Here is a 15,887-nt window from a genome sequence, read left to right on the forward strand (position 1 = left end):
GTTTTTTTTCAGACATTACCAAGGTGAAAGTATTTTAGATTATATAAATAGGTCAAGGTTTCTCTCACCACCTTTTATAATACAAAATTTCATGACAAATTCATATGAAATTAAAATTAAGGTTAATGTTTTCTAGGGGTTAAAGATGGGGGGAAAGGAGTGGGTATGGCAACAAAGGGAGCTTGAAGGAGCTTGAAGGGAGCCTGTGTTGGTGTTAGAATTCTGTTTCTTGATTGTGGTCATAGTCATGAAGTTATGCCTGTGATAAACTTTCATAAAAGTAAATATACACGTTTGTATGCACACACAAATGAATGCACATCTAATTGGTAACATCCTAAATTCTGGGGATTGCATCAGTGTCATACACAATATTTTATTGTCCTCTTGTTATACTACAAGATGTTAACATTGGAGGAGGTTGCTTGAATGGTCCTGTACATTGCTTTGCAACTACTTCCAATAATTATTTGACATTGAAAATTTGAAAAGGAAAGTTTCTTGAAACCTGACTCATACATTTTTCTGGATTGAGAATATGTTAGGTACCTTGGTTTTAAATAAAAAGCAGTTACCACAGCCTCCTCTTGCAATTTTGTTGAGTTTTTAAAGGTCATATTACTATTAATTAGTGTTCACACAATCCCTTGCATAATAGCTTTATGTCAAGGCAAAGTTTAGGAAAAGAATTTGCATTTATCTTGGCATGCAGGAGCTATGAAGGGTCAAACCTTGCCTGCAATATGAGGAACACAACTTCTAAGAGACTGGTGTTTAAGGGCAGAAAATTTCTCTGAGGAAACCTGGGTACCAGAAAAATCCTTAGCTATGGAGAAATTGAATAGAATATTGCTGTTAAGTTTAGTTTTTGTATGAAAGATGGAGTAGGAATGATAAAAAACTGTATGTACTGTCAAACCTGGAAGATTATGGGATACAGATTGTTACATTTTTGTGGTAACTATATTTTTACTTGGAAAACAGTTTTTTTTATTTGAAATCTTTTTATATTACAGGAAATAAATGTTACTATGGAGAACGATTTCAACACTGAGTCATCATCATCTGCCTTTACTCTTCAACATTCTTCAGAGACAATGTTTTCCATTCAGTTATTAGATTTCAAAACAAGTTTACTGGAAGCAGTAGAAGAATTACGTATGAGAAGGGTAAGTTCCTTTTTTGAATTTTTTAAATAAGAGAACTTGCTTTTATCCTTTTTTTTTTTTTTTTTGGTTATTGCTTCTCAAGGGGGAAAATAAGAACCCAAGAAAATAACCTCTTGTTTAGAAAGAAAATATGCAGTCCAAATAATGACATAAAAACACAGCAATTAAGACAATGACCAGGGAACAGGAACTAAGAAAGATCTAGAAACTAAAACAAACAGGATAGGGATTTTCAGATTGCTATATAATTAATAAGTCAGGTACTATTGATGGGGCCACTGGGGATACATAGATAGCACTGTGGTTAGATGCTCTGCAAATTGAAATAAACTGCTCTTGGTGAGGTTACATTTTTTTAAGATAGTATGGTAGGTTCCTGTAAAAATGATTAAATAGTGAAACAGAGCAATATATGATTAAGTGACAAAATAAACGTATGTAGTAAGTATTCTGAGTTCAAAGAATCAAATACCCTTAGTTTTTAAAGTAATAGCTGAAATTTTAAAAAGGAGATACCTAATATATTACCTGTAAAATATCTTGGTTTCAACAGGAAATCTATATTGTGTAAACCTCGTTAAAAAGCATTTAATTTCTGAGATTGTGTGGAACTGTTTTTTTCTTGAACTTCTGGGGATTGCACCTGCTAGGCAAGTGCCCCACAACTGATCCTAGCCCTCTGTGGATCTAAATTTGAAAAATACATTTTAACTCTGTAGGATGATTGGTGTTCAAAGGGTTTTGAAGAGAAGAAAATAAACTATAAAATTATTTCAGTAGTGATCCAGTAGTATATTTACTAGGACTTATACATGTCTATGAAGATAGAACAAAAGAGGCAGAAGAATTGATAGATAAAGTAACTTCCTGAAAATAAACTACAAGTGAGAGGAAAAAAAGATCTGAAATAACATATTATATGAACCTTGTTCTGGGATTTAAAATTGGTGAAATTTATTGTTATAATAAGAAAATTTAAATATTACAGTGCTTATCCTATATAAAGCTACTTATTGGTGTAACAAGAATCTGTTAAAGGAGAAATTTTTCTGAAAAATGGTATCTTTGATTAAGTGTTATAAAGAAATATTTTTGCAACATTAATTTAAAATGTTACCTTTTCTAAATGAAACAACTTTAGGCCACTATTTAAAATTTAATATTTTTTATATTTTAAACATTTTATTGTGGTCTGTTTGTATTTCCAACCTGTTTTTCAAGTCTATTCAGATGTTTTTTACTTGCTATCTAATCTTTACCTAGAGTTTTTAAGTTTCAGTGATTATATTTTTCATTTCTAGATATTCCTTTGAAAATTGAAAAAAATTAATACAGTGCCAGCCAGAATTGAATGCAATGGTTTTTGGAACTTGGCAGGATGATTCTAAAGTTATATCTGTAAAAAAAATGCATGAGAGGTCAGCACAGTGGTTTACGTCCCAGCTACTCCATAGGCTAAGATAAGAGAGTTGCTTGAGCACAGGGAGTTCAAGGCTAATCTAAGCAGCGTAGCAAGACCATGTCTTTTAAAAAAAAGGCATGAGGATAGCCAAGAAAAATTTCAAAACAGTGAATTGTTACTTGCTCTATCAAATATATTAAGATAGGTTCTAAAGCAGTAACAAAAGTGTGACTACTGAAGAAATAGAAAAATTGATAAGTGAAAGAATAAATCAATTTAGTGGGGGAAAAGAACAGTCAATAAATGGTATTTGGACCATTCATACATGCCTCAGACACAAAAATTAAGCTCAGGACAAAGAAAAACTAGGAAAAAAAAGATACAAATGCAAGGAAAAAAAAGATACAAATAATAGATGAACATTTAATTTTGTTGTTTGATCGAACCCAGGGGACTCTACCACTGAGCTACATCCCTATCTATAACAGGGTGGCTAGCACCCTGACAGAGTAGGTTCCTGCCCAGGAGGTGTGAGCTGGCCTGGAAAATAAAAAGTCAGCAATCAGTAAGAAATAAAGACAAATCCAGAAATTAGATATATAAAGTGGAATGTCTGATGGGTCTTCCAGTCCTAATGGGAACTGGAACTGAACAACTGACTAAAAGGCCCCAATTCTTTATTTAAGAGGGATTACATCAAAGGCAGGCATAAGGTTTCAATGGGAGGAGTCTTGTTTTGGTGCTTGCTTCTCTGTTGTGGCAGGGGTCTTGGAGTAAACAGGTTTATTGGCATTTGAGAAGCTACACCCATCTTCGAGAGGCTGTCTGGCTCCCATCTCCAGAGCTGAGCTAGAACTTGAGTGGTGAGCTAGACAGGGCACCATGTGAATCAGGTGTTCTTGAACCAGTGGATTGGTTCCTCCTGGGAGTTTCTGATACCAGGCTTCCCTACTTAATGGCTGGAATATTGCACAGTCCATGCATGGGTCATGGATGGCTTCCAGCACTCATCCTCAAGTAGCTGGGATTAACAGGTGTGCATTACTTTACCCAGGAAGAAATAATTTTTATGGTCTTGGGAATAGATTATCCTTGGTAAAGGAAAAGATGACAGATACAAAAATGATTAGCTTCTTTGGAATTAAAGCCACCATAAATGAAGTTTTTTAAAAAAAAGTGGCTGAGAAAATATCTGCAGCATGTGAAATGGGAAAAGAGATCAATACTTATTTACAATATATTCCTATGGATCAAGACAACTCAATAGAAAAATGGATAGAACAAAGAATAAAGAATACTCAAAATACAAAAGTAGCCTTACTTTATTAATGTTAAAGTAAGTACAAATTAAAAAAAATGAGATATTTTTGCTTCCCAATTTGGAAAATTATTAAAAAGATTTCTACATTTTTGGCCCTCACTGCTGCCTTCTCATGAGCTGGGAGGCCTGGGCTTTCTAGGCAAGTAAGGCTGTGGTAGGCACCCATGTTTTCTATGCAGAGCAGGCCAGGATTCCAGGATGGAGCTCCCTGAGCTGCTTGAGTGAGTAGGCCTCTAGGCAGTGGACCAAGGGATGGTGCCTAGGTGGTGCAGGCCTGGCTCACCTCTGTACCCACACTGTTGGGTGAACCTGAGAAGCTCTTTACCAAGCTTGACCACGTTGGCAAGGACTCATTTGGGGAGGTGTACAAGAGCATCAACAACCACACCAAGTAGTTAGTGGCCATCAAGGTCATTGAACTAGAGGAGGCGAGAGATGAGAACAAGGATATCTAGCAGGAGATCACCATGCACAGCCAGTGTGACAGTCCCTCTTGATGGGCTTCTTTGACTTCTTTCTACCTGAAGAGCACCAAGCTGTGGATCATCATGTACCTGGGTGGGCGCTTGGCACTGGACTTGCTGAAATCGGTTCCAGTGGAGGAGACTTACATTGCCATTATCCTGCGGGAGATTCTGAAGGGCTGGGATTATCGGCACGGAGTGCAAGATTCACTGAGACAGCAAAGTTGCTGGTGTCCTGCTGTCAGAGCAAGGCAACGTGAAGCTAGCAGGTTTCAGGGTGGCAGGGCAATTCACAGCACATGCAGATTAGGAGAAACATGTTTGCAAGCATCCCTTTTTGGAAGGCACCCGAGGTTATCAGGTTGGCCTAAGGCTGACATTTGGTCCCTGGGCATCATGGCCATAGAACTTGCAAAGGGGGAGCTACCCAATTCCAACCTCTATCCCATATATGTTCTGATTCTGATTCCTAAGACCAGGCCACCCTCACTGGAGGGCCACCATAGAAAGCCCTTCATGGAGTTTGTGGAGACCTTCTTCAACAAGAACCCCCTGATTCTGACCCACTGCAAAGGAGTTGCTAAAGCATAAATCAAATGCTGCACCAAGAAGACCTCCTTTCTCACCGAACTCATAGACTGTTACAAGCTTGGAAAGTCTGAGGGGCATGGCAAGGAGTCCAACATTGATAGTGAGGCTGAGGACCAGGAGCAGGGTCCCATCTGGACATTCCCCCTGACCACCCAGCCAAGCCCACATAGCAAGCTGTCAAGGGGACAGCTGCCAAGGGGCCCTGCCACTTTCATTGAAAATCTGGATTGGAAAAACAAAAAGATTAATAAATTCCAGTGTTGGCAAGTTTTCAGGAATGAGTACTTCTTATCTTTTATTTATTGATGTAAATTAATACAGACCATGAATGAAAATTCAGTTTATCTGTCTAAATCAGAATTTAAAATTTTATGATCTTAACAAATGAACAGTTTATATTTTTTTGTAGGATAATTCCTTGTTTGGGCTAACTTGGGCCAAGATTTTTCTTTAATAATATTTATTATATCATTGAAATGGGAAAAAATTATAATCAAAATATCGGTCAGCAGGGTACACAAATGATATTATTACATTTGTGACTTCTGATGAACCATCCTTCATGCCCTAGAATAGATCACTCTCATATTAACTTAGATCTGGTCACATGATTTTCTTTGGCTAATAGGATATTAGTTAACATGAAGCATTATAGACTTGACACATACTTGAACCTTGGGGCTTATCATCTTGGAAGCCATCTGCTATGTCATAAAGCTCAGAATAGATTATTGAATGATGAGAAGTTATATAGGAGGAGACATTAGAGAGTGAGAGAACATCGTGATCATTCTAATCCCAGCCAAACTACAGTATGAATGCATGTGCATAAGTGACCTTATCCATGCCCTGTGAAACAGAACTTCCCAGGTGAGCTCAGTCAATGTACAAAATTGTGAGATTTAATAAATTTTTTGTTATTTTAAACTGCTAAATTTTGATGTAGTTTGATATGCATAGTTAGATGACCAAATCAGATATGTGGACTATTCTGTAATTATGAAAATTAATGAGTTAGGTACATACAGACCAACATGGAAGATGTGTGGAATACAGAAAATCTTTCCTTTATATGGTAGTGTGGGACCATAAAAAAAAAATGCCTCTGAAAGCTGAAACCATGTGAAGTGATTTTAAAAATAAATGGTAAGGGAGGGAAAGAGGAGATTCTGGGGAATGATATTCGCCAAATAATATTGTTATATTGTGTGCATGTACACATATGTAGCAAGTATTATGAGCTTCTATGTACAGCTATAATGCATGAATAAAATATGAAAAAAACAAAATGGTGATGAAAGTGTGATTATTTTGTATTTATTAAAAACATTTGTGAAAACATAATGTCTTTAGTCATAAATATAAAAGGAAGTAAAAAACCAATGAAAATATTTAGTACACAAATAAATAATAAATGCAATTTAAAACAGAATCATTGAAAGATAAAGGTTTTTTGATTAAAAACTTATCAAGATAGTTTAAATTGTGTTTATCTTATTTTTTCTTTTAAAAATACATTTAATTTTAAATATCAATACATAATGTACATATTTATGGAATAAGTGTCATATTTTAGTACATGCATAGAATGTGTGATAATTAGTTCAGAGTAATGGACATATCCATCACTTTAAACATTTATCATTTCTTTGTGCTGGGAACATTCAGAATCCTCTCCACTTGGCAGCAATATGGATGGCACTGGAGGACACTGTGTCAAATGAAATATCAGTCACAGAAAGACAAATACATGTTTTTCACTTATGTATATGGAAGCTTAAAAACTTGATCTTGTGAGAAATAGAGAGTAGAATGGTGGTTACCAAAATCTCAGAGTTGGAGAGATGGAGACAAGATGGTTAACAGATGCAGAAGTTCAGGTGGACAGGAGAAATAGTTTCCAACATTCTGTAACATAGTAGAGTGACTATGGTTGACAGCAATTAATTGTATATTGCCTTATTCATTTTTATTTTTTGGTACTGTGGATTGAACTCAGGGGCACTCAACCACTGAGCAACATTCCCAGCTCTATTTTGTATTTTATTTAGAGACAGGGTCTCACTAAGTTACTTAGCACCTTGCCCTTTCTGAGGCTGACTTTGAACTCACGAGGCTCTGTTTCAGCCTCCTGAGCAGCTAGGATTACAGGTGTGCACCACCGTGCCCAGCCTATTACCTTATTCTTGTTGTATAACTTAAGATATGAAGTAAGCATCATTTTTTCTACCTTTGCATAATACTCCTGTCCAAGATTGGATTAGCTTCCTACATTTTATCCCTATAGTTTCAATATTGTGAAATATCTTTGAGTTTCTTTAATATGATGTCTTTGCTAGTCACTATTTCTCTAGGACATCTTTAATCTTTTCACCATAGTCACTTTCCTTATTTATGTTGACAAATTCCCCTTCTCTGTGTTCCTCTGCCTGCGTATCTACATTTTCTAGAATGGTCAGCTATTTCTTCTATAACACTCTTATTTGATTTGAATTTTACTCCTTGTGTTATTTTTTCTTTCTGTCTCCATTTTGTTCTCTCTCCCTATTTCTTTCCCCTTTTCTCTCCTCCTTCTTCCCCTCCATCCCTGCTCCTCCTTTTTTTTTTTTTTGCCACACTTTCATTGGCCTTCTTATTGATTACCCATTTTTTCTAAAATTTCACGTGGAGTTAAAATTGGGACACTATAAAGATATATATATGTATATGAATACTTGAATTTTTATTGTAAATGTAGATTGAATAATAGAAAAACAGTGTCCAGTCACTGACAGAGTGTAATAGAAGTGATATGATTGATCATTGATCATGTGCATGTGTGTTCTTTAGTGATTTATGGATTGAAGAGCTAGCAGTAACGTTTGTATAATTATGTGCCATGGTAAATGAAATTTGAACCATGTTGTTGGGGGATTAATGTCCTTAATTAAGCCATAAACTAAAATTTACATATATAAATATGAATCATCTGCATATTAGTCAATGAAAAGTACAAGTTGTAAAAGACAAAAATTTTAAAAATGTTTATATTGCTATAGAAAAAAATTCTTGAAGGATATGTGTTAAACCACTGACCATGGTTACCTCAGAAGAGGGAAGAGATTGACATATCCTATGTATGTGTGCTGTACTTTTGAAGGGAACTTTTGATTTTATATACAGAGTCATAAGTCTTCTGTCACTGTTTGGTCAAGTATAGTGAAAGACAAGTTAGGTACAATGTTAGATTTTTGATACAATAGAGATTAAATTTTCTGTTTCGGTTGTATTTTATTAAATACACACTCAAAAATTTGCACTTTATTAAAGTTCTGCTGGAATATGTAAAAATAATTTATGTATATTTCTTTTTCATTTTTTATTGGTTCTTTTAAGTTATTCATTTGACATATTTATAAAAATATGGAATATAATTTATTCTAATTCAATTCTCAGTACTTCTGCCTTCCTTCCACTCCTCTTTCCCCTGTTACCTTTTTTCTGCACTACAAATGTGATTTTATATACATATATATGTGTGTATATATATTATATACACACATATATATACACATACGTTTTAAATTAGTGTCTTATGGCTATATATGATGGCATTTGCCAATAAATGGATGGAACTAGAGACTATCATGGTAAGTGAAATAAGCAAGTCCCCCAAATTCAAAGTTGAATGTATTCTTTGATATGTGGAAGCTAGTCCAAATTGGGGGTGGGGGATTAAAAAAAATAGAAGAAAGATCAGTGGAGCAGATGAAGGGGAATAAGAGAATGAAGGGAAGGAAAGGGAGATGGGACAGGGAAAGATAGTGGAATGAGTTTGACATACATATGTGTACATATATGAATAGACCACAGTGAATCTCACTATCGTGTATATCCACAAGGTACTAATGATAAAAACTATATTTTTTAAGACCAAGAAAAACATTATTAGTTAACATTATTGAGACAGGTAGTAACATTTCAGTCAGGTCTAAGAATTATGTTAGTAATATGTGTTAGTTTAAGATTTGATGTATTTTTGTCTTGTGAAGAGTGTGTTTGTTTAATAGGAGAGTTTTAGAGGGTAATAAGGCATCATTTTGGAAAGTTATTCTTGAATCAGGAAAGTTTTTTGTAGTGTTTTTTTTCACATTTCCTGAAATTTGAAATTCCTTTACAATTAGATACTGAAAGTAATAAAGTATTAGGCATGCCAAGAGATATTATATGATCCAAACCAATAGAAGAATCAGACAATAAAAATAAAACTGTTTGTGATTTGCATTGGAGGTCAAACAGAAAAGGGCATTTAAGTAGGAAGAAAAATTTTATTATAATACATTGAAGAAATTAGAAATTGAGAAAAACAGAGGAGTATCTGAAGCATTTCACTGAAGAATAGAAATATATAAATAAGAAAATCAAATAGAAATTCTGGAAATGAAAAATATAGTATTTCACATTCTAACTCAATAGATTTAATGGCTAATTAGATAAGTAGAACACAGGATTAGAGGGCTGAGGGTGTATCTCAGTGGTACAGTGCTTGCCTAGCACATGAGACCCTAGGTTTGATCCTCAGCATCAGTGCAAAAAAAATATTATAGAACCAGATTACAGGAGAGAATATTCAACATAGATGAAATACCTTATGCAGATTCGAGAAGCTCTGCAAAATCCATATGGGATACTTACAGAGAAAACCACACCTAGATACTTCATATAACTGAAAACCAAATAGAAAATATAAATAAATAAATAATTCAATGGGCTTTTGGGTAGTCTAAAGTAGCAATGATTTGCTAAAGTTATTGTGAGAGAAAACTGAACAATTAATGGTATAGTATGTGATAAATAACATTAAATGGATTTCAGTGCCCCATAAAATTACTTAAGCTGTGAGTAGAATCATACCTTTTTCTGATCATTATGATTTGTAGAACATGTATCTTTAGCCTACTTGGAAAACTTATAAAATGGGTATTAGCTACATTCCCCAAAGTAGTATCATTATATGCTTCTTCTATTATAGGATTTTAATTTAATTTCATGCTTTTATTAAAAATTATTTATCTTTTTATTTGTAACTTTCCTTTCTCTTCAGTCTTCAAGCAGTTTTATTAAAGTTTTAAACAAACACTCCTATGAAATTGTCAGTGAGAAAAAATGTATTAAATTTAGTAAGAAAATCCAATCTTGAACTTCAATAAAGTATCCCAGAATATAGAATCCTAAAAGTGTTTATTTTTTATTGGATGCCTTAGGACTACAAGGATTTAAGTGTTTTTTACAAAAACAATAAAAGAGGAGTCATTTGATGGTTTATTTACTCTTTATAACCTTTAGTAAGTGTCATGCTTTTTTAAAGTGCTTGCTTCAGGCTGTAGTTTTACAAGATGGGCTGTGTATTGGTCAGACCTTTTCAATTCTTGACCCTGAACAGATTTAGGAACACAGTATGTATAGCAGGCACATGCCCAAGCAGCCCAAAGTGTAACAGGGTACTTTTACTCTTCTTTTCAAACTCATAATCCACCTCCTACAAAATTGCTTGATTCTGTTTCTTATGTTGTCTAACAAAATACTAAGAACTCCTCCAGATAGTTTCTTGGTGTTATTAGCTTAAAATATTAAAGAAAAATATCTCTAGTATTCATGAAATAATTTTAAATTTAATTAAAAAATCCCTTTCCCAATAGTATTTAAATTACTGTTTTACATTTGTGAACTTAATCAATTATGAAGATTTTTGATATGGAAAATTATTAGTATAAAATATTCAGTGATTCTTAAATTATTTTCTTCATGCAATAAAGATTTCTAGTTTTTAAACTTGAAAAGTTTTATAAAAAACCAGAATATACTCACATATTTAACATAGGTAAATTTTTGAATAATTTTCTTTTTTGGGATGTGAAAATTGAATTCTGAAGTTTTTATAGGAATGGAGTATATCATAACAAATCATACTGCTCTACAGAATTTATAATTTCTTAAAGATAATATATTTCAGTGTTTAAGAGACTCTGGAGACAGATAATATGGGTTCAAAACTGATTCAACTGTTTACCTGCTGTGTGATTTTAGGCAAATTATTTATCCTTTTGCTACCTCAGTTTTCTCATCTATAAAATAAACACAGTAAGGAGGGGGAAGATGGAAGACTAGAGGAAGGATGGACATTCCAACAGTTCCTCAACACTGGACTTAAAAGCAGGAAAATGGCTTCTCAGTGAGGTGACAGTATAATAGATGACAAAGTAGGCACTGGACATTTATCTCAAAACTATATATCTGTACAGGACTGACATTAGTGCTACTCCTGGATCCCTGTCCCCAATCTAAGAGGGTCTTCAAGTGATTGGGACACTTCAAGATCACAGAGTAGAGATCCTGCTGCTGAGAAACACAACTCAGCTAAGCAACAGTGAATCTCACCCCTCACATATCTAGCCCTATGTGAGCTTAAATATTACTTTAGTTCGTAGACTGGGGAGACAAAAACCACAAGCCAAAAACTAGGCCCCAAGGTGGAACAACTAGAGGGGGAACTTCAGGTTCTACCCCTCAATATCTACTCTTACCAAAAACAGAAATCCTAGAATAAAAAAAGAACTACATGTGTAAGGACACATATACAAGAGGAGGGGAAATCCATCTTAATTGATATGTAAGTCCAGGACCTCTGAAAACATGAGGAAATAGGCAAACAGATCTCCCCCCAAAATTCACAATTCCCATATAAAGGATCCCACAGATATGAAAGAGGATGAAATTGCAGAGAAAAATTATAAAAAAACTGATTACAAAAAAACTGATAATTAAAATGTTCAGTGATTTAAAAGATGATTGAAGGAATGAATCAAGACAACAAATACAGAAGATGAAAGCTTGTTTCAATAAAGAAGTAGAATATAAACCAATCAGGACTCCTGGAAATGAAAGACACACTGAATCAAATTTAAAATTTACTTGACAGCATCTCCATCAGATTTTGTAGAAAATAGAACTTTAGCATACAAAAACAGGACCTCAGTCTTGAATTTTAGTGCATAGAATACAGTAAAGAAAAACAAAACAGAATACCATCAGAATGTACAGGAACTCTGGGACAACACCTAGAGACCGAACCTGAGAATCAATGGGATAGAAGAGAACATGGAGATACAAGCAAAGGCATTAAGAACATTTTCAATGAGATAGTCACAAAAAAGCTTTGCCCAGTCAGGCATGGTGGCTCATGCCTGTAATCCCAGTGGCTCCGGAGGCTGAGGTAAGAGGATGGAGAGTTCAAACCTAGCCTCAGCAAAAGTAGGGTGCTAAGCAACTCAGTGAGACCTTGTCTATAAATAAAGTACACAATAGGGCTGGAGATGTGGCTCAGTTATCAAGTGCTTCTGGGTTCAGTCCCCAGTAAAAAAACCAAAAAAACTTTACCCATATCAGAAAGAGATAGACATCCACACACATGAGGTATACAGGATCCTGTATAGACCTAATCAGAAGAGAAGTTCTCCAAGGCACATCATAATCAAAATGTCTAACAAAGAAAATAAGGAAAAAAATTAAAAATTATAAAAAAATTGATTATAAAAAACTGATAATTAAAATGTTCAGTGATTTAAAAGATGATTGAAGGAATGAATCAAGAGAACAAATACAGAAGATGAAAACTGCAAGAGAGAAACATCATATCATATTTAGAGGCAAACCAATAAGATTCATATCTGACTCAAATCAGACACTAAAAGCAAGGAGGGCTTGGAATGAGATATTCCAAGCTCTAAAAGAAAACAGTTGCAAACCAGGATTGCTATACCCAGAAAAGCTCTCCTTCGTATTTGATGGGTAAGTAACTTTCCATGACAAGGATAAACTAAAAGATAAACTGCATACAGAGGAACCCAAAAACAAATTTCAAAACTTCCAAATAGATGAAGAGCAATAGAAGATTGATTATCTCTAAATAAGAATCAAGATAGAATTAAACAAAACAAAAAATCAAAATGGAAGTAAACCACAAACACATATCCGTAATAATACTGAATATAAATGGTCTCAACTCCCAATTAAAAGACATAGATTAGCAGAATGGATCAAAAAAAAACAAGATCCAATTTTATGCTGTCTGTAAGAGACTCATATCATAGGCAGACACAGACTAAAGGTAAAAGAATGGAAAAAATATTTCATGCAGAGTCCATAAACAAGCTGAAGTTGCTATTCTCATATTTGAAAGAGTTGATTTCAAACAAAAATTTACCAAAAGAGACAAGGTGATTATATCCTGATAAAGGAAACATTCCACCAAGAAGATATAACAATAGTAAATATATGTGCTCCAAATGGCAGTGCAGCCAATTACATTAAAAAATACTTCTTGACATTAAATTCCAGATAGACCCCAATATAATAATACTGGGTGACTTCAACACACCCCTGTCACCAATAGACAGATCATCAAAGCATAAAATCAGTAAAGATATATTCAACCTAAATAATACTATATATCAAATGGACCAAATAGACATATAGAACATTTCACCATAAAACAGCTGAATTACCTTATTGCCAGCAGCCCATGGAACCTTCTCCAAAATGACCATATTCTAGGTGACAATGAAAGTCTTAGCAAATAACAAACAAACAAACAAAAAAGATATAATCCCATGCCTCCTATAGGCCCACAATGGAATGAAACTAGAAATTAACAACAGGAAAAATAATAGAAACCATATAAACACATGAAGATTCAACAATACTCTTAAGTGAAGAATATATACAAGATGAAATGAGAGAAGAAATCAAGAAATTCTTAGAAACAAATGAAAACAATGATAAAACTATCAAAATCCCTGAGACGGTATGGAAGCAGTACTAAGAGGAAAAATTTATTGCATTGAATACCTACGTCAAAGAAGTAGATATCCAAATAAATAAGCTCATGTTCCACCACAAGTCCTCAAAAAAGAACTAACCTCAAAATTGGTAGGAAGTGAAAAGCATGAGAATCATGACAGAATTAATGAAATTGAGAATAAAAAATCAATACACTGGATCAGTGCAACATAGAGTTGGTTCTTTGAAAAGATAAATAAGATTGATAAACCCCTAGCCAGTCTAACCAAAAGAAAGAGAGAGAGGACTCAATTCAACAAAATTAGAGATGAAAAAGGAGAGAAATCATCACAGATACTTCTGAAATCCAGAGGATCATGGGAATTATTTTGAAACTTTATAGTACAATAAACTACAAAATCTGAAAACATGGATAAATTTCTAGACACATATCACCTTCTCAAATTGAACCAGGAAGATGAAAACCTAAACAAATATCAAGTAATGAAAAAGCAATTAAAAGTCTACCAACAAAGAGAAGCCCAGGTCCAGATGGATTATCAGCTGAGTTCTACCACACCTTTAAAGAAGAACTATTATAATTTTTATCAAATTATTCCATGAAAGCAAAAGGGAAGGAACACTCCAAAATAGATTCTATGAAGCTGGTATAACCGTGATACCAAAACCAGATAAAGACATATCTAGGAAAGAAAACTACAGACCTCTCTTCCCAATGAACATAGATACAGAAATCTTTAATAAAATATTAGCAAACTGCATTCAAAAACATATTACACTATGACAAAGTGGGCTGCATCCCAGGGATGTAAGGTTATCCTACAAATTATAGAGCTATAGTAACAAAGCTATAGAGCTATAGTAACAAAAGCAGCATAGTGTTGACATCTAAGTAGACATGAAGACCAATGGGATAGAATAGAAGACACAGAGACAAAGCTACATGCTTACAACCATTTATTTTGACCATTATAAACCATTTGTTTTGACAAAGGTGCCAAAAACATGTGTTGGGAGAAAAGACAGCATTTTAAACAAGTGGTGCTGGGAAAACTGGATATCTATATGTAGAAAGTGAACTTTAGATCACTATCTTTTGCCCTGCACAAAAGTCAAGTCAAAATGGATCAAAAACTTAGGAATTAGGGCTTGGGTTGTAGCTTAGTGGTAGAGTGCTTGCCTAGCATGTGAGAGACACTAGATTCGATCCTCAGCACCACATAAAAATAAATGAATAAAACAAAGGTCTATCAACAACCAAAACAAACAAACAAAATAACTTAGGAATTAAACTAGAAACCTTACAACGCTAGAAGAAAACATAGGGCCAATGCTCCATTATATAGATGCAGGCACTGACTTTCTCAAAAGACCCCTAAAGTTCAAGAAATAAAACTAAGAAACAATAAGTGGGATGTCATAAAATTAAAAAGCTTCTGCACAGCAAAGGAAACCATTAAGAGAGTGAAGAGAGAATTTACAGAATGGGAGAAATTTTTTGCCAGCTCATCCTCTGAATGTTTAGAGAACTCAATTGTGTGCATGTACTAATATGTAACAACAAATCCCATCAGTATGTACAACTATAATGTACCAATAAAAATGTGAGAAAAAAGAAGTATAAAATCTCAATGCAAACAAACAAATTCAAAACCCAAATAACCCAATCAATTAAAGAGCAAAATAAATAAACAGAAATTTATGAAAAAGAAACACAAATTATCAACAAATATATGAAAAAAATGTTCAACATCTCTAGCAATCAGGGAAGTGCAAATCAAAACTACATTAAGATTTTATCTCACTCTAGTCATAATGACAATTATCAAGAATATGAATAATAAATTCAGGTGAGGATGTAGGGGAAAAGGCACACTCCTACATTGATGGTGGGACTGCAAATTAGTACAGCCACTTAAGAAAGCAGTGTGGAATTTCCTTAAAAAAAAAAAAAAAACTAGGGAATGGAAGCACCATATGACCCAGCTATCCCCTCCTCAGTATTTAACCAAAAGAACTAAAATTGGCATATTATAGCAATAACAACCACTACAGTGTTTATAGTAGCACAATTCACAATAGCCAGATTATCAACCCAGACG

General features: G+C 34.1%; 1 protein-coding gene and 1 pseudogene across 1 annotated transcript in view; both read left to right on the forward strand.

The window, feature by feature from the left end:
* Positions 1-1,031: 1,031 nt before the first annotated feature.
* Ccdc73 (coiled-coil domain containing 73) overlaps positions 1,032-15,887 on the forward strand; it is a 128,125-nt gene continuing 113,269 nt past the window's right edge. Inside the window, exon 1 of the mRNA XM_071616315.1 lies at positions 1,032-1,169. Within this exon, the coding sequence (XP_071472416.1) occupies positions 1,032-1,169 (138 nt within the window). The remainder of the gene's footprint in view (positions 1,170-15,887) is intronic.
* On the forward strand, positions 4,328-5,253 carry LOC114093820 (serine/threonine-protein kinase 25-like; annotated as a pseudogene).

This window comes from Marmota flaviventris, chromosome 9 (genome assembly GCF_047511675.1).
Source record: "Marmota flaviventris isolate mMarFla1 chromosome 9, mMarFla1.hap1, whole genome shotgun sequence".
NCBI lineage: Eukaryota > Metazoa > Chordata > Mammalia > Rodentia > Sciuridae > Marmota > Marmota flaviventris.